This window comes from Oncorhynchus mykiss, chromosome 2 (assembly GCF_013265735.2).
Source record: "Oncorhynchus mykiss isolate Arlee chromosome 2, USDA_OmykA_1.1, whole genome shotgun sequence".
NCBI classification, from domain to species: Eukaryota; Metazoa; Chordata; class Actinopteri; order Salmoniformes; family Salmonidae; genus Oncorhynchus; species Oncorhynchus mykiss.
This window is the reverse complement of record NC_048566.1, coordinates 15,294,785-15,315,189: the sequence shown is the minus strand read 5'-3', so window position 1 is coordinate 15,315,189 and position 20,405 is coordinate 15,294,785. Positions and strand designations below refer to the sequence as shown.

At 42.7% G+C, this 20,405-nt stretch overlaps 1 protein-coding gene and 1 long non-coding RNA gene across 2 annotated transcripts in view; one reads left to right on the top strand and one right to left on the bottom strand.

Moving 5' to 3' along the window:
• Positions 1-3,272: 3,272 nt before the first annotated feature.
• LOC110535768 (protein FAM171A1) overlaps positions 3,273-20,405 on the bottom strand; it is a 54,649-nt gene continuing 37,516 nt past the window's right edge. Inside the window, exons 6-9 of the mRNA XM_036938812.1 lie at positions 7,402-7,518; positions 6,967-7,081; positions 6,685-6,796; positions 3,273-6,295 (exon numbers count right to left, since the gene is read on the bottom strand). Coding sequence (XP_036794707.1) covers positions 4,697-6,295; positions 6,685-6,796; positions 6,967-7,081; positions 7,402-7,518 — 1,943 coding nt within the window. The 3' untranslated portion in view covers positions 3,273-4,696. The remainder of the gene's footprint in view (positions 6,296-6,684; positions 6,797-6,966; positions 7,082-7,401; positions 7,519-20,405) is intronic.
• LOC118937754 lies at positions 10,502-19,888 on the top strand. Its single transcript, XR_005035157.1, has 2 exons — positions 10,502-16,382; positions 16,495-19,888. It is a non-coding gene; the product is annotated as an uncharacterized LOC118937754 (long non-coding RNA).

The window sequence follows — 20,405 nt, the reverse complement described above, 5'->3', positions numbered from 1 at the left end:
CTGACTTGTTGGAAAGGTGACATCCTATGACAGTGCCATGTTGAAAGTCACTGAGCTATTCAGTAAGGCCATTCTACTGCCAATGTTTGTTTATGGAGATTGCATGGCTGTGTGCTTGATTTTATACACCTGTCAGCAACGGGTGTGGCTGAAATTGCCGAATCCACTAATTTGAATGGGTGTTCAAACTTTTGTATATACGGTACCAATAAACATTTTGGACACATCTACTCACTCAAGATTTTTTCTTTATTTTTTACTATTTTTTACATTGTAGAATATTAGTGAAGACATAACTATGAAATAACACATATGGAATTATGTAGTAACCACATTTTTTTTTAAACAAATAAAAATATACTTTATATTTGAGATTCTTCAAAGTAGCCACCCTGTGTCTTGATGACAGCTTTGCACACTCTTGGCATTCACTCAACCAACTTCATGAGGAATGCTTTTCCAACATTCTTGAAGGAGTTCCCACATATGCTGAGGACTTGTCAGCTGCTTTTCCTTCCCTCTACAGTCCAACTCTTCCCAAACAATCTCAATTGGGTTGAGGTCGGGTGATTGTGGAGGCCAGGTCATCTGATACAGCACTCCATCACTCTCCTTGGTCAAATAGCCCTTACACAGCCCGGAAGTGTGTTTTGGGTCATTGTCCTGTTGAAAAACAAATTATAATTTCACTAAGCGCAACCCAGATGGGATGGCGTATCGCTGCAGAATAGTGTGGTAGCCATGCTGGTTAAGTGTGCCTTGAATTCTAAATAAATCACAGTGTCACCAGCAAAGCACCATCACACCTCCTCCATACTTCACAGTGGGAACTGTGATCTCCATCCGTTCACCTACTCTGTGTCTCACAAAGACACGACGGTTGGAACCAAAAATCTCAAATTTGGACTCATCATATCAAAGGACAAATTTCCACTGATCTAATGTCCATTGCTCGTGTTTCTTGGCCCAAGGAAGTCTCTTCTTATTGGTGTCCTTTAGTAGTGGTTTCTTTGCAGCAATTGGACGAGGATGGCCTGATTCACGCAGTCTCCTCTGAACAGTTGATATTGAGATGTGTCTGTTACTTGAACTCTGTGAAGCATTTATTTGGGCTGCAATCCAAGGTGCAGTTAACTCTAATGAACTTATCCTCTGCAGCAGAGGTAACTCTGGGTCTTCCTTTCCTGTGGCAGTCCTTATAAGAGCTAGTTTCATCATATCACTTGATGGTTTTTACAACTGAAATGTTCCAGAGCGACTGACCTTCATGTCTTAAAATAATGGACAGTTGTTTCTCTCTGCTTATTTCATCTGTTCTTGCCATAATATGGACTTGGTCTTTTACCAAATAGGGCTATCTTCTGTATACCACCCCTACCGTTTAACAAGGCACACATGTTAATGGAAATGCATTCCAGGTGACTACCTCATGAAGCTGGTTGAGAGAATGCCAAGTGTAACAGGCCGGCTCATAGCCTGTGGCAAAAATGAGGGGACGCGAACAACAGGTATAGGCCAATCAAAAAGGTTCTTTATTGTAAACCAAACTATTAACTTTAAACAAAGAAAAAGGAATGAGGTGTGAAAGTATCATAATGTAAGGTGTATGTAAAGTGCAGGGATGCGTGAATCTGTGTGTGTGAATGACTGAGTGAAAACTATGCAAAACTACAAAGGAACAAACAAAACAGGATCATACCTGGAGGAGCAGAGAGAGAGAGATTAGTGAAGCAGCAGTTTAAATACCCTAAGCTCCAATCACTAACGACCCTCCTCTGCCTGCAGGAGGAACCGCCCCTGCACTGCAGAGGGGCCGTGTGCAAAGCTGTCATCAAGGCAAAGGGTGGCTACTTTGAAGAATGTCAAATATAAAATATTTTTATTTGTTAAATTTTTTTTGGTTACTACATGATTCCATGTGTTTTGACATCTTCACTATTATTCTACAATGTAGAAAATAGTAAAAATAAAGAAAAACTCTTGAATGAGTAGGTGTGTCCAAACTTTTGACTGGTACAGTATAGCATAGATCAAACATTTCCATCATATATTAAAAAAACAACATCAAAATTGCCACGCTATGGAGCGCGTCTGTCAGCTACTGAAATCAGGGGGAAACGGCTGAGCTGCAGGTTCTCTGGCCTTTATGTCCCGATGGAGGGTTGATATGCTGCTCCATTAAATCCGCCCATTAGTAACCGGTAAAGCCTAGAGGGGGGAGTCAGGTTCTCCCACTCAGCAAGATGTTGATTGATTTCCTGTCTATATACAGGTCCGTCAAAAGGAGCATGAAATCTGACAAGCCTAATGGAAACGAATAGGTCAACCATAAGGGAATGAAAAGCTTTACCATAATTCAGTGTGGTTCAGTAATGTAGAACATGTAGCCATGACTACTGCTTTAGTTATCAGATACATTAACGTGAACCATGCATCTGGATACAGTCTAACCCTGAAGCTTGCACACATTTGACGTTGATCTACAGAGCATGACTCAATGATGTTCTACTTACTCTACTACACCCAAACTTACTCTATAGTCTCTAGACTAGTGCTAAACAATACACAGAAGATGCAGAAGTCCAGTTTGTCTCTTTATTCAGAACAATAAGCGTAAATTATAATACAAGCAACCAGTTAAGACATTCAGAATGGATGGAACAGTAACATACAGTACTCTCCCAGAGTGGTTACTATGGTGATGGAGTACAGCGCAAGAGAGAGAGAGAGAGAGAGAGGGGGGGGATGAGGGGTCATTCACAACACTAGCTCACACGTCAACATGTAAAGGAGAGAACTATATACACTGTAATGCCTCAGATGTCATATGCTGTCACACACACACGACCTGCAGTATATTGTCTGCACGCACAGATATGAACACTCAGGCATATGCTTGTGCAGAAAAACATGTGTACAGACAGAGACAGGCCCACACACTGGCACACAGAGGCAGATGCAAAAGTCAATAAACAATCTAGCTACGGCCACACAGCATCCTCTCTTTGTGACTGAGGAGAGGAGAGAGGGGGATGCTGCATGGTCTGCCAGGGACAGAGGGAGGAGAGGAGAGGAGAGAGGGGGTTGCTGCATGCTGTCTGCCAGGGACAAAGGGAGGAGAGGAGAGAGGGGGTTGCTGCATGGTCTGCCAGGTACAGAGGGAGGAGAGGGGGATGCTGCATGGTCTGCCAGGGACAGAGGGAGGAGAGGAGAGAGGGGGTTGCTGCATGGTCTGCCAGGGACAGAGGGAGGAGAGGAGAGAGGGGGTTGCTGCATGGTCTGCCAGGGACAGAGGGAGGAGAGGAGAGAGGGGGTTGCTGCATGGTCTGCCAGGGACAGAGGGAGGAGAGAGAGATGAGGTAGTGGAGGGTTAGAGCTAAACAGGGGAGAGGAGAAATAAATAGCTAGCTGAACTGATCAACTAATGTGTACGAGTCAACTTGTTCAAAGGCACTTGGAAAACGAGGAAGTCGATTATAGTGGTTTCCAAACGTCAGGATGCGGTTTGGTTTCAGAGAAAAGGCTTGGGTGTGTGTCTGTTAAAACTCTGTACTTACAGTAAGGGAAAAAAAACGATAAAACATATCTGAGTAGAAAATAGCATAAACGTATTTGAGTAAAATAGTTTGGCAACTAAAATCACAGAGTACTTAAAATTACAAAACAAGCCATCTCAAGCAACTGTATAAAAGTGATGCATAGCCAGCCGTTCAGAGCCGAAGTCAGTGGTTCAACACACAAAACCTTCATATAAAACCTCACTGGTAGAGTGCTGCAATATCAACAGTCACCAACAGAGGGGGCTGTATCCCATTATCTGATTCACCAGTCGTGTGGATGGGAAACTGAAGTTACACACACACCAATCTAAGGTACCCTAACGTTGGAAAATGGAAACCTAAAAAAATAACAAAACAAAATATGTTTTAGTGTCACACTGGATAGATGCAGCCATAGTAGTACGGCGCCCCTGGAGCAAATCAGGGTTAAGTGCCTTGCTCAAGGGCACATCGACAGATTTTTCAACATCTTGGCTTGGGTATTCGAACCAGCGATCTTTGCGTTACTGGCCCACCGCTCTACCTGCTAGGCTACCTGCCGCCCAGATTAAGACCTGTGGGGGGAAAACTGATCGTAGATCTGTGCAGCATTATACATTAGAGTAGCTTCCTTTCCTGCTGTATGTATATCCTGTCCTAGTTACTGATCTGAAAACACTACTACTCCTTCTACCTAGACCTGCCAGTAGACATCCGCCATATTGCTTTTACTTGTCCGATGCTTTTCAGATCAGTGGACTGAAGCAGATAAGACTGAGGAAAGGAGGCTGCTGCTAAGTATTGAAACACACATTGTCTGTCTCTACTTTATTCCACAGCCCCTTTTTGCTGACACAGCTCATTTACTAAAGGCATAGCAGTTGTGCATTACATGTTCTCTGGCGTTGTCAAGTTTGTTTTTAGTTCAGGAGTTCATCTGTATCACTCAGACAAAGTCTCTATGGCATGTCTAGTCAGTGGCCTGTCCATGTAGTGTGGGGCTATGATGATACACAGGAAGGATTAGACATTAGAATGTATGGAGTTCCAACTGTTCCAATCGTTTCCATTCACTGACAGTTCCATTTAGCTCCCAGTGCAGAAGTACTTCCTTCTTCATGTCACTCTGGGGCGGGGTGGTGGGTGGGGAAGTAAGGTCATTTGAGGTTAAAGACTGCCAGTAGGGGGCGCTCCTCCCGCTTCTGCCAGGGGCTCTTCTTCTCCTCTTCTCCGTGGTCGTCAGGGGCAACAGACAATAGGGCCGTCTGGTCATGCTCAGTCCTGAAGACAACGCCTTTTGTCTCTGTGAGTGGGGGTGGAGAGGAGGAGGAGGAGGAGGGGGAGGAGAGGGGTGAAGGAGCCTCTTCCTGTATCATCCCCTCTCCTCTGTGTTCCTCTTCCTCTCCTCTGTCCTCCTCCTCTTCCTCTACTTGTTGATGTCCCTGTGTGTTCTGCAACCCTGGACCTAAAGGGCTGTCCTGGGGGCTACACTCAGGAGTCTCCCCCTCCAGGTCATCCACATATACCAGCTGGGTGTAGGCCATGGCAGGAGGGCCGCTCTTTGTCCTCCCCCTCTCTCTGTCTTTCTCTCTTTCCCTCTCTCCTACCTTCCTCTCTACCTCCCTCCCCCTCCGCCCTGCTCTGGGCTCATTCAGGTCCACCCCGGAGTCCAGACTTGCGTCGTTTCCGTTGACATGTCTACCACCACTGTTGTTACCATGGCTACCTCCTCCACCTGGATTCCCCTTGGCTTGCCCAGCCCGCTGCAAGTCTATGTAAGAGTGTCTGATGGCGTTAGACCGACCGTCCAATGAGACGAACCAGGCGCGCGGGTGCGTGAGGGGCTTCCCTCCCCGCAGTTCCATCAGTTTCCTCTCAGCCAATAGCGTGTCCTCGCCATTCATTTGCATAATACCTGCCTCCCCAAGTGCTGTCGGGATAGACAGGGACTCTGATAGGCTGCTCCACTCCCCTTGCCCCTCTCCTTGTCCCTGGTTGGCTGAGGCGATAGCATAATCGGCGTGTGTTTGCCCCAGGGGCTGCTGGGGGTGTGAGGCGTTGAGCTCAGCCTGGATGGTCTCCAGGTCACTCTGCTGGTCAGTCTGTAAGAACAGGGCCTGGCCACACAGCGGGTGCTCCCCCGGCAGGCGCATGTAGTGGGCTGGGATCACCAGGGTGGGCCGGATCCTCCTGGGGTAACCGTCTCCTCCACTCAGCAGGTCCACGGAGCCACAACACAGCAGCTGGCCCGGCCTGGGGAGGGAGAGGGGCAGGGAGCCCAGGTGGTCCACAGACCGGGACAGGAGGTAGTCTGGGGGTCTGCGCTCACACCCCTCCCCTCTGATAGGGGAGACAGGTGGGGAGCAGGGCGAGGTAGCCTCACGCACACTAGTCCCGCCCTCCCCAACACCACTCAATTGACTTGCTGACGCATGCACCTGATTTGAGGAGGAAAGTCTATCTGGGAGCTGATTGATGGATGAGCAGATGGAGGTGTATGATTGGCGGTAGCCGGCATCCGTCCCGGCGGAGAGGGCTGACTTAAACGGGAACGTCTCCACAGACTGACGGTAGTCTCTGCTGCGCGGCGTCAGGTTGCCTAGCGACGAGCCATGACGACTTCGGCTGTGGTTTCCTAGCGACATGCGACTGTGGTTGCCATGGGAGACCAGGTCATGGCGATCATAGGAGGAGGGTTTTAGCATGGGCGTGGTCATGTCGGGTTCTGCTGTCGTAGAGACCAGCTCCAAATGAACCTAGAGATGTGATAAGGTTTTAGTGTCAGTTTCACAGACAGTAGCGCTATGCCATTATCTAACATGCTCTTCAAACAGAATACACAGAACACACAGGGAACAATACCATCAATACACACTAACACAAAAGTGAAAAAAACTCAACAGAATATTAGCTGTGATTATAACAATAGAAAGTGCAGTGGCAGTTCCAAAGTGCAGTGGCAAAGTGCAGTTCCAAAGTACAGTGGCAAAGTGCAGTTCCAAAGTGCAGTGGCAGTTCCAAAGTGCAGTGGCAAAGTACAGTGGCAAAGTGCAGTGGCAAAGTGCAGTGGCAAAGTGCAGTGGCAAAGGGAGAAAGCATGTTAGTATGAAGAGACCAGTGGTCCCTGGCCTGGATGTTGACTGACCTCGCTGCTGATGAGGTGGGACATGGAGGTGGACTGATCTCTCTTACTGCCCTCCAGACCAGACGACAGAGTCAGCTTCCGCTGGGACAGACGAGGCTTCACACAACCACGCCTGGAAAGAGACAGAGACAGGGAGATAGTGAGGGAGAGACAGGGAGAGAGAGATAGTGAGAGAAGGGGAGAGGAAAGAGAAGACAGTCCTGTTGAAACTCAAGACTACTTCACTGACGCACAAGACACACTTATGACAGTCGGCAGGGAAGTCCATTGATCCAGACAGACCTGCAGTAGTACAGTAGTAGGCAGAGCAGGCAGAGGAGGATGACAGCCATGCCTCCCAGTATGGCCAATAGGAAGAATGTGTGGTACATACTGATGTCCTTTGCCACCACCGGACCTGCAGAAACAGACACATTCTTATGTTTTTTTTAAAGGTTCACAGAGGAAGTTTTACCTGTTTTAAATGTGTGTGTTGGTACCTGTGTCTAGTGGGGACGTGGTGTATGCTGGTACCTGTGTCTAGTGGGGACGTGGTGTGTGTTGATACCTGTGTCTAGTGGGGACGTGGTGTGTGTTGGTACCTGTGTCTAGTGGGGACGTGGTGTGTGTTGGTACCTGTGTCTAGTGGGGACGTGGTGTGTGTTGGTACCTGTGTCTAGTGGGGACATGGTGTGTGTTGGTACCTGTGTCTAGTGGGGACGTGGTGTGTGTTGGTACCTGTGTCTAGTGGGGACATGGCAGCCACCCAGTATCCCAGCTGAGGGGCGATGTAGGTTAGGCTGAGCTGGTCTCCCTCCCTCTGGACATAGCCCAGACTGCTCTTCAACCAGGCCCCTACAAACAAACACAGAGAGAATTAGAGATATACTCTTCAACCACAGTAAATTAGTGTAAAGCTTTTGGCCTCGTCACTGTGCTGCTGCAGTTCTCCAGCCAACCACTGGGAGGCAGCAGACTCACAGTGACACAGTCATAACTCACACTGGCCAGGAGCCATATGAGCGAGAATCATCATTACATAGCCAGACACAGTCATTGTGTAAGATGATGTAACACGACCTGGACAACAATCTAATGTCAGTTTTTATTTCGTCACCATTGGTATGATAAGGATTTGTGGTATGTAGGCTAAACCAAGATCTGTGTATGAGAGGGGCTATGACAGTGCAGCAGTGGTCTCTGCAGGGGATTCTCTGTCTATTATAGATGATCTGATGCAACCCAATTAGAAGGGAAGAACTAATGTACAGGGAGGGGGAGAGAGAAACAAGAGAAGGAGAGAAATGCCTGTGACTCAGCATCTTTATGAAACGCTTCGCCTCCCTCACACACACAGTTGTCATCGATCCCCATGGACCAAGCACAGCTAAGCACAGAAACAGCCCAACCCAGCACAGCCCTGTCCTCTTGAGGAGTCAACTCTCACTGGATGACCTTTTACATCAGTGTATTGTATCCTCTGGCTGTAAGGCATCACACACACACACATAAACACGTCCTAGTCCTTTGTGAGAGTTTGTAGGAACGTCATCATGAATTCTGTTCAGATGTGAACTGGATGGTATTGACATCATTAACTCCTCGCTAATGTATTGACATCATTAACTCCTCTCTGTAATGTATTGACATCATTAACTCCTCTCTGTAATGTATTGACATCATTAACTCCTCTCTGTAATGTATTGACATCATTAACTCCTCTCTGTAATGTATTGACATCATTAACTCCTCGCTAATGTATTGACATCATTAACTCCTCTCTGTAATGTATTGACATCATTAACTCCTCTCTGTAATGTATTGAGTCTGGATGGTAATTACATCATTAACTCCTCTCTGTAATGTATTGACATCATTAACTCCTCTCTGTAATGTATGGACATCATTAACTCCTCTCTGTAATGTATTGACATCATTAACTCCTCTCTGTAATGTATTGAGTCTGGATGGTAATTACATCATTAACTCCTCTCTGTAATGTATTGGCATCATTAACTCCTCTCTGTAATGTATTGCCATCATTAACTCCTCTCTGTAATGTATGGACATCATTAACTCCTCTCTGTAATGTATTGACATCATTAACTCCTCTCTGTAATGTATTGAGTCTGGATGGTAATTACATCATTAACTCCTCTCTGTAATGTATTGGCATCATTAACTCCTCTCTGTAATGTATTGCCATCATTAACTCCTCTCTGTAATGTATGGACATCATTAACTCCTCTCTGTAATGTATTGGCATCATTAACTCCTCTCTGTAATGTATTGACATCATTAACTCCTCTCTGTAATGTATTGACATCATTAACTCCTCTCTGTAATGTATTGGCATCCTTAACTCCTCTCTGTAATGTATTGACATCATTAACTCCTCTCTGTAATGTATTGACATCATTAACTCCTCTCTGTAATGTATTGAGTCTGGATGGTAATTACATCATTAACTCCTCTCTGTAATGTATGGACATCATTAACTCCTCTCTGTAATGTATTGACATCATTAACTCCTCTCTGTAATGTATTGCCATCATTAACTCCTCTCTGTAATGTATTGACATCATTAACTCCTCTCTGTAATGTATTGAGTCTGGATGGTAATTACATCATTAACTCCTCTCTGTAATGTATTGACATCATTAACTCCTCTCTGTAATGTATTGACATCATTAACTCCTCTCTGTAATGTATTGGCATCCTTAACTCCTCTCTGTAATGTATTGACATCATTAACTCCTCTCTGTAATGTATTGAGTCTGGATGGTAGTTACATCATTAACTGGATGGTATTTACATCATAAACACACAGAGGTAAACCAGCTCCTTTCTAACAGTATGTGACATCATTCAGCTCAGTACTCCACAACATCACAGAACAACATACATGCTGTCAGTTAAACTAGCAGAACAGGTTTAACCAAGTCTGTGTGTGTCTTTTGCTCAAGCGTCTGTGTCTGTGTGTGAGAGTTTGTGTGGGTCTGTATGCTCAAGCATCTGTGTGTCTGTGTGAGAATTGGTGTGTGTGTGCTCAAGCATCTGTGTGTGTCTGTGTGCTCAAGATTTTGTGTGTCTGTGTGAGAGTTGGTGTGCGTGTGCTCAAGCATCAGTATGTGTGTGTGTGTGTGTGTGTGTGTGTGTGAGAGAGTTGGTGTGTATTATCCCCTCTCCATGTGCAAGCCTAGACAACAACCCACTCCCTCCTAACATTGGCTTCTTTGTGTGGAGGAAGAATGATCAGACAGAAATATTTCTGGAGAAATCTCAATCTCTCTCTCTCGCACACGCACACACACACACTTTCTAACTGGTCACTGGAGAAACTCAATTAAAGCCCCGGGTCTGTTAGGTTTGTTATTTGGGGGTTGCTAGGGAAACGGTGGACTAAAACACAGAGGACCAGAGGTGGGTGTTTCTGGGAAATATTAACCATACAGCGTGCGTATATTGACACAAGGCTACATACCCTCTGGCTATAAGGCATCCTGGGAACAGTGGCTTTCAATGACAATCATGTAAAGGGTCACCCAGTGAGAGAGTTGACTCCTCAGGAGAACATGGTTGTGCTGGGTTCGGTACAGTACTGTGTGTGATTGTTTACACCCAATGTGTATATCTGTCTGTGTGTGTGTGTGTGTGTGTGTGTGTGCGCGTGCGTGCATGCGTGCGTGTGCTCCTTTAGCCCCCGTCCTAATCAGCTCGTTGGGCTAGTGAATGGTCTCCTTCAGCAACAGTAAGTCATGACTGGACCTTCATATCACAGGACGTCCTTGGTAGTGTACCTCAGCTGGTTCAAGCACTACTCTGGCTACCCTTGTGGGAGAAATTAGGTACATATATGGATAAATATATTGTCCTATATAATGGCATTTGCCATTCTGGTAAGGTACATTGTCTATTGTATAGGACAGGAAGCCAGAGTGGGGCCATGGGAGAGGGCAACACCTAGGGCAGCTGGACATACAAAGGTCAGAGGTTATCTAAGGAGGGGGTCAGCCAAAGGACCAATTGATGGATTACAGACATCAATCACATCACAGGAGACAAGTCTGTTTGATCTTAGACAACCATATGAAGAGAAGGCGACCAGAACAGCTAGGCACCCTAAAGCTAAAGGAGATGAAAGACACCAAAAGGGACACATGGAGTTAATTACAGGGTATGAACACAGGCCACAGGAAAGGGGAATGTATAGTATTTTTAGTATAGCTGAGCATGCTAAAAACAGAAGAGACACATAGTCTGCTGACCCTAGATAACACACAAACAGGAGAACGCATTAAGCTGAGTGAAGGGTCAAAGCAAGGGTCTTGTCACCATTAGGATCTAATGGAAAGCAGATGGGGGCGTTATTGGGCTGAACAAGCAGGAAGCACGGATTGGGATGTAACTTAATTTGCATATGGGAGGGACTTATATGGTAGGTGTATAACTCAGAGCGAGGGCTCTGAAAAAGTGTGTGTGTTCCGCGGACCGCTCCGGCTTATGATACTGTTGTATTAAAAGTCTATATTGATTTTCACAAAGTTCTTGGTTGTGTCATATTTGAACCGATTTGCCACTACATAATTGGCGAGCTTGCCAGGAGAATTAGGGACTGAATAACGTTCTTGGCTGGCAGCGGGATCTTTGGACGATCTGGGCAAACAAGGGTGGCCACCCAGCTAAGGTAAGACAACAGTGAAATGTTTGCGTAGATCGCTTCAGAGATCCTGCCTCAGCAAGAGGAGCGTCAAGTAGGTCTCTCTCTCTCAAATTTCCTAAAAACTATAGAAACGAAAGAACTTTTTGAAATTCAATGAATTTGCATGCATGTGTGTAAGCTTGGAAATTGTATAATGAATGTGCATGCATGTCTAGTGAGTAAGTAGGTGGGGGCTGTGAACTTCGCTGGTGTAGGGTGTGTTATTCTGGCATGTTGGGGCTGGGATTGGGCACAGGGTTACAGCTATCTGCTTATAAGGTTTGAATAAAATAAGTAGTTATAGAAGTCCTGCGATACCGCTTCAAAATATTTACCAGAAGGTCTGAATGGGTAGGTTACTTTATTGATAAGTAATCCTGCGATACCGCTTCAAAATATTTAGCTGAAGGACTGAATGGGTAGGCTACTTTATTGATAAGTAGATAGATAAACATTCATGGCTACCGCTTCAAGGAAAAGGTCTGTACGGATGAGTATTTAGAAAATAAATACACATGGCTACCGCTTTGAAATGAAGGTCTGTACGGGTGAATATTTAAAACACAGAAAGAACGCTGGCCTGATTGTGCGACGTTCAACTGAAAAAGGAAATCCTGCGAATATAAAACGCTCCGTCTAGCTAAACGGGGGTTTATAAATCAGTAGGTCGCACCACGATATTGCTCTAACGTAGAATAAAGATCAATACGGGGTGGATGAATAGGATATGAAGACAAGCTGATCCGATTAGACAGTAGTCTCGTCATGTCGTAAAAATCCTATAGGATAATACCAGTTTATGTAGAGGAAGTGTATTAAACTAGGGGATAAACTATAGGTCGTTTTTAGGTAAAAACGAAGGGTATGCGTGAAAAATCCTATAGGATAATACCAGTTTATGTAGAGGAAGTGTATTAAACTAGGGGATAAACTATAGGTCGTTTTTAGGTAAAAACGAAGGGTATGCGTGAAAAATCCTATAGGATAATACCAGCTTATGTAGAGGAAGTGAATTAAGTTAGGTAATAAACTGTTTTGTTTTTAGGTAAAGACAAAAGGATTGAATGAATGCTGTAATATAATTATTTGTGATGAATGAGCAGATTAGAAAGAAGAGGAAGGACAGGCTGTGTGTCTGTGACCAACTGGGAATGCGCAGGCCTCTCTGACAGTTAACTAAGTGTAATTTGAGAAAGAGAGCGCATTTAACTCTCACTGGGAAGAGGAACGAAATCGATAAATATTGGGCAAGATAAGTTATACATAAGCATAAAACATTGACTGGATAGTGAGTTAAAAGACCATTGTAAAAATTACAATAGGTGTTAAAAAGAGGTATTAAACAAGGCATGGATAGTATAAAACGGATGCGAAGTAGGAAGAAATAACTTAAAAATATACAGATAAACTAAAATATACTGGTTAAAATAAATCTAGGCAAAAGTGAGAATTGCATGAAAATAGAAGTCTAGAACACATTAAAAATATCACGAGCCCTGTAAACGAAATAGGAGGCTGCAATTTAAAAATAGCCTCAGGAATTAAACAGTAAAATAGGCTAAGAGAGAATATAGCAAGCGGATAAATAAAGAGATAAGAAAGTGCAGACATTATAAATAAGCTGAATTAGAAGGAAAATTATATGAAATAAGATTTAATACATTGAATAAAGTTAAAGTAATAGTATAAGCAAAGATAAAAACACAGTGATATTTGAGGTGCTGTACTAGAATAAGACATTAAGGCTTCTGTAGTATTCAGCAATACAGTTGTAGACATTATAGAGTAGGTTTTAATAGGAGGTATTAAGTGATGTGACTAATAAATTATTATTTGAGAAAGTAGGGTAGATCTACCTTGGAAAATAGTAAATAAAGTATATAATGCGATGGGAGAGTTTAGGAAAAATAAATAGTGGCATGGAAACAAATGGACTGTTTCTCCCTGGAATATAGAGATAGCGAAATTTAATAAAGCCATAGAGTCGCTGAAAGAAGCGCACGTTAATTCTACCAATTCGATTTGAATATGAAGGAGCGGTTTGCTACAATGTAGGGCAACATTACCCGGTAAACAGGATAAATAAAATAATGAATTGGAACGATCACATAAAACCATAACAAGAAGCTTAACTTACCAGCGTTTTAATGTTAATTAACATTATATCATCAGAAATACATTACGATGGGGGAAGTGTAAGAAGTTGTAGAGCAGGGCTAACTAGTGTGGGGGAAAATTAGTGTAAGATGACACTGGAATGCGATAGTAGAGAATGCAGAAATACAGGAATTTACACCCGTTTTAAAAGAACAACAACTGATCGTTCTAAGGTTAGTACGAATGAAGTTTTCACCAAGCGGTGTATAGTCTCTGATTAATCAAAAAGTGGTTCATAGAGAGTACAGTTTATGTGATGAAATACGTACTAGATCACGTTTTACCTAACTTATAGTAAGGTACCGATGTAATTTACAAATAGCCCCACTCGGAGTCGTTTTGCATTAAAATGGCGGTTTCAGTGGTGATAAAATGCGTGGAGAAGTTGTTATTAGCGTCAAAATACGGAAAATAAACGTATATGAAAAATCACAAGCGTGGTAAAAATAGTTAGAAGAAAAGCAAATTGTAGAGTATGGGTCTATTCAATTTCTAAGGGTAGGATACAGATGGCCGAGCAGGGGGGAATTGTGCGTTCTGTGCATGGCTGGAGCTTTTATCGCATGCTCGGGATAAGTGAGGGGATTTTAGTATGTGTGTTACTGTTGGCTTGCTGATTTAGAGGGTGGCATGGTGAATGTTAACGAAATGTACATTTCTTTTCCAGAAAAAAGGGGTTACATTTTCAATGGGTTTTTCAGTTCGGTTTCAAATTGGGTATGCAGAAGGATGGAAGTGCTTTTGAAAGTGTGGTTAAGATGTTTCTAAAGAAAAAAGAGTGAAAACATTATAATGGTGTCGAATGCCCTGAACTCTAAGAATTTCCCGTGAAGACTGATCAACTTCACTAGAAATTTTTGGAATAGGTGGGATTTAATTATAAAATGATTGAGAAACACCAGTTTCTGTTCAAAGTGTAGAATCACTTTGAAATTCCATTATTTCCTTGGGAAAAAGATGAAGAGTTGTAATCTTGAATTGACTAGTTATTCAAATAGGTTTATTTTTATTTAACATGGGGTTATAGGAGAACATATCAGTTCCCTGGGGTTATGGTCTTTGGGTAAATACAAAATGTGCTTTGTTCATTCTACATATAAAATAGAAATATATGTAAACAAGGGATAACAGTTACTCCAAATAGGTTATTGGAGTGGGGGTTTCTGCAAGGGTTATGATGATAACTACATAATCTGTAACTCATCTGAGAGATCGCCAGTAGAATAAGGGAGTTATCATGGAAATGTAATGTCAGAATGCATTCATGCTTGGGAGAGACTATCATAACACCAAGTGGGTGTGAAATTTATAAACAACATTTAGTTATGTTTTGGTTATAGGACTGTTTAAATTTATTAGGCCTAGGGAAGCTCTGGAAACTAATCCTGAGACAGGGTGATTGACAGAATTTACAGAATATTAAATTAAAGGTTTTTGTTTCTTTTATTTTACAATATCATAGTAATTGGAGTGATACATTGGAATGACATAAGTAATTGAATAAAAAGTATAGTCTGTTGTGTGATAACACCCAAGGATGAAGAAGACATTACAAATAGTGGTAATTTATTGCAAAATATGCAGTCATTATAATTTACTTTACCATTTTTCTTGTTTGGTCAATTTATTTTTGGTTTGAGGAAAATAAGAGTGTATATTTTTCCTGAGGAGGGACTGATATAAATTGACTAAAAATGATTTGAGAATGTTTAAGTATGTATCAAACTATGGAAGGAAATTAGGAGTAGTGACTTATGTGTTATGGGTTAGAAAAACTGTAACTACATTGGGGGCTCATATATGAAGGTTATGGTAACAAGAGGGGGGTGTTATTTCTAGAAACAGTGTATATTGATAGACAAGATAATTCACGGAAAAGGAAGGACAGTTGGTTTTGTAAAAATATAGGGACAATTCTAAAAGTAAATAGAACATTACACATACCTAGATTATGGTAAAAGTAATAAGTAGTGGCATTTTGAACACTAGAGCAAAAGTTTAAGAAGTTTAGGATTTAGTTTTGTTAGGATTGGATATTCTTTCAACTGGAAGACACTTGACTGATTACATGTTATTCTTGCAGCAGTTACGGTAGGGATCATAATTTGGCTATCATTATGAATATTTTTGTGGCAAGAGGCCAGGTATTTAAGACAGAATGTTTACATAGGGCTGTTATTTAAAAATTAAGATTTAGTGATCTTGCTCTAAGAAGAAAGTCTGTTGTCAGGAAATAACCCATGAGTTAGTTTGTATGTTCCCAGGAAAAGACGCCAGATGGAAGGGCATGGGCTGAATTCTGGAAACTGAGTGTACATCAAGATACACCGGGCTGGGGATATACTTCTTACAGCACCTGCAGTGGTAAAGATTGTCATGTCTCTCTATGATGGGTGCATAAGTTTCACAAGAAGTAAGGTCCAGCTGAATAATGGGTGAGCTTGAAAACACCATGACAGAGGACGTGAAACAAAACAAAAGAGAGAGAGAGAGAGACTAGATTCTACTGTAGACATACTGGGTTGAGTTTGGGGGTTATTTGTTTTATTTGATAATGTATCATGTGAATAAGGATATATGTTAGGGTAGTTGTACTCTAAACCACATGTTGAAGGCTCAATGTGGAAGCCCATTCCGTGTTGAATTACTTTAAGAAGCAATAATGTTGATTAAGGTTATGCACATGTTTATCAGTTGAAACAGAGCAGATGGGGAACTAAGTAAAAAATGACATGGTTTGGGAACACCTCTCAGAACCTGTGGCCGAAAGGGGAAGACTGGATGAAAGCACGAGGAAGCCAATTAGGGCCTCCATTTTTGTGGAGTCCAGCAGAAAAGTATCCTGGAGGCATAGAGTCAGGTGAAGAGAGAGTGGGAATTGTCATGGTCTCAGATTTCAGTATTCATTAATACAGTCATGCATAACACATAACATTGTCAATACTGTTATGTTTTGTCCTTTGTTTTCCAAGTCTTATGTTTAGGAAACCAGATGGAGAAGGGTTCTCCAGCTTCAGCTGGAATGTCAGTTTGTGTGATGAGTGATGGAAGTAAGAGAATGTATGGTGTAATCATAGAACAGAGGCCATAAGTCTCTAAGTATGAATGCCCCACAGAAAGAAGGCAGAAATCTGAACCAGGATGAGAGGTTCCACATCTGATGATCCAAGGGGACCAGAAGGATCTCTCCCAGTGATACCAGGAGATCGAGTCTACGTTTGAGTGTTCCGAAGGAAGTGGGATCAGCCGAGGAGGGAAGGACCCTACGAGGTGGCAACAGCCACAAACACGGCCGTCCAAGTGAAAGGAAGCAAGACGTGGTATCATCTAAACCACTGTACCCGAGTCCCGACGGAGAGAAGGACACAACCATACAGAGATGAGGACACAGATGATGCTGATTCACCAGAAGGGACCCCGGAGGGAGCAGGAGCAGCGGAATCGATCAAAGCGCCGGGGAGGAATCAAGAAAATGGCAGACCAGATACAACGAGTGCATCGGCTAACACACTCAGAAGAACGAACAAGAAAAAAAAAAAGAGCCTGAAAAGAAAAGAGACAAACAACCAAAGTTTCCTCCAGTATGGCCAGAAAGCCCAGAAGTGGGAGGGGGTAACATGTCTGCCACTCCTGATGATATACTTGTTGGGGCAGACTCTGTTGACGGAAGCCTTCTACAGTGGGACCCCGAGGTATCGCCTAAAGAATGTGAACATCTCTTCCCTGAAATGGTCACCTTCCAGATGGAAGCACAGTCCGGCCTGAGGAGGGAGCCTCAGGGGAAGACAGAGGAGGAGAGGCCTCACAGGAACAGAAGGAGAGACCCCGCAAAGAGGAGGAAAAGTCCAGCAAGCTGAAGAAAATGGGGATTTCCCCAAAATTGACTTTTCAGCTCTTGAATTGTCTCCTTAACAGACACTTGAAGTTAGAGCCACAGAAGAACAATGATATTGACATAACAGAAGTAACAGTGAACGCTAGAATAGCAACAACAGACTCACGCACAATCAAGATGTAGGGTGGAAACAGGAAGAGAAGAGAGGAACCAGTCAAACAATCTAAAAAGACTGACAAGGTTAGAATCTCTGTTCCACCTCAACATATAACTGAAACAGAAGAATAGAAGACAAAAGGATCAAACCCTTACCGGAGATTGCATTCGGTGGATGGACATATCATCGAACGAAGAGAGAAGTTATTTGGGACTCAAAAGGATGTGACCTGACGTTAACCAAAGAAGTAGACGAGTGGGTGCTCACCAGGAATCAGATTGAACCAGTTGAAGGTGAAGAATTAATAGGTGAAATAATGAGAACAAGATTGACTGAAGGGAGTAGTTCCTCAGTCATTCAGAATTGGTCTTACGCCAATACCTAAACAGGAAGAGCCTGTGGTAGCTAGAAAGCATCAGAACCAGGAGGGTTCTTTATTGACATTTTGAACTTTTTGACTAACTCTAATGACCTACCTCAAGATAAGAACATTGCAAAGATGACAGACAGACATACCAGACTCTGAACCACTCAAGGACACCACATGAAAAGAATAGTGAAGAATGAGTGGTACGAATGGGCTAAGTATACAGCAGAAATAAACATAGAATGGACAATTGTATTTTGTGTAGAAAATCACCTTTGTCTGATCTTTTGATAGTACCTGAACCTGCATCATTTGAAGAATGTGTTAAATGTAAAATGTTCAATATTCAGAGAAAATACTACATTCCCTTGTGTGACCTGGAAGGGGGGTTATTGGCTCTGGGTATTGTATTTTGTTGTGTTTTACCCTGGGTGAAATCACTTGTGATCCAGACAACGGTTAAACAGATGTTTGTAAGTAGAGCTGACACTCCGGTGATAGTTGATCCTGTGCCGGGTAGGCCAGGCCACTATACTGATGAAAATGGACAGTTATGCTGTCCTTCCAAATTCATAAGAAAGTCAACTGATGCATATCCACAAAAAGGGTCATTTCCGTAGTAAGTACAAGAGGTGTTATGTAAGGTCTACTTTTGCTCACGGCCTTGTGTTTTAGTATGTTTTGTCAAATGTTTTTATAGGTATATCAATGAATATATCTGGTTTCTTTTAATTAAAAGTTAGTTTTGCCTTCTAAAATGCTAGGTTATATTTAAAAACATGTAGGTAACAGTGGGATATCCCGGTTACAAGTGTCTACGGACCATGTCCTTAATCTTCTAACAGAGGTTGGTATTGATGGTATCACGGTTGTTGGAGAGGTGTCTGAGAGGGAGAATCATGTGGAAAGCTTAAATTTAGAATGATGTGTCAATTTTATTTTGTAACTGCATGGAGGCCTAGTGTTTTCTCATATTCAATTTATTATTTGACTCATTGCTTTATTATATATATTTTTCTTTTTCGCGTAGCTGAGAACCTCAGACAAGGTTATGTATTTACATGCTCATGCTTTAACAAAAGATAATGTATTCTTTTTTGTTTCTATACCGAACTAGATATTTTACTCTTATGAAATACTAGAGATGTTTGGTGTAGGTGATTAGGAAGTTTTATTTTTTAATTATTTTTTGTTTTTTTATTTAAAAATATTTTTTTTGATAATCGACTGTTGATATTATGTTCCATATGTCCTTTTTAAGTTTTTGGTGCTTATTAAAGCACCAGAGGGGGGTTATGTGGGAGAAATTAGGTACATATATGGATAAATATATTGTCCTATATAATGGCATTTGCCATTCTGGTAAGGTACATTGTCTATTGTATAGGACAGGAAGCCAGAGTGGGGCCATGGGAGAGGGCAACACCTAGGGCAGCTGGACATACAAAGGTCAGAGGTTATCTAAGGAGGGGGTCAGCCAAAGGACCAATTGATGGATTACAGACATCAATCACATCACAGGAGACAAGTCTGTTTGATCTTAGACAACCATATGAAGAGAAGGCGACCAGAACAGCTAGGCACCCTAAAGCTAAAGGAGATGAAAGACACCAAAAGGGACACATGGAGTTAATTACAGGGTATGAACACAGGCCACAGGAAAGGGGAATGTATAGTATTTTTAGTATAGCTGAGCATGCTAAAAACAGAAGAGACACATAGTCTGCTGACCCTAGATAACACACAAACAGGAGAACGCATTAAGCTGAGTGAAGGGTCAAAGCAAGGGTCTTGTCACCATTAGGATCTAATGGAAAGCAGATGGGGGCGTTATTGGGCTGAACAAGCAGGAAGCACGGATTGGGATGTAACTTAATTTGCATATGGGAGGGACTTATATGGTAGGTGTATAACTCAGAGCGAGGGCTCTGAAAAAGTGTGTGTGTTCCGCGGACCGCTCCGGCTTATGATACTGTTGTATTAAAAGTCTATATTGATTTTCACAAAGTTCTTGGTTGTGTCATATTTGAACCGATTTGCCACTACACCCTCCAAAAATCACTCCACTGCTGTCTGAGTCAATGATCTACGGCTGACTACACCTCTACTGATCTGGGGAGGGAGGGATTTCCAAACAGGTTAGGCTACATTTCCTAACCAATCTTGTGATGTGGATGTAATCAGGAACAAGAAGTATTGTGTTTTAATACGGTGCGTTACGTCCAATAATATGTCAGATAATCTTTTATAAAGTTCTCAATTATTCCATTCATAACTCTGCCACACTGTAATCTCCCGTCTCACTGTACAGTGTGTGTGTGTCTGTGTGTGTGTGTTGCACTCTGGTACGGTTTTCCCCCCCAGTTCCTTTTAAAAAAAGTATGTAGTGATCCATTTCCCAGCTTGACTGAGATACACACATCCCATCAACTTTCAGGAAACATAGATCCCACTGATGAAGGATGCAGAAGGGTAGACACACACAACACGTACCTTACCCTACTGATTAGAGGTTCCGAGGGGA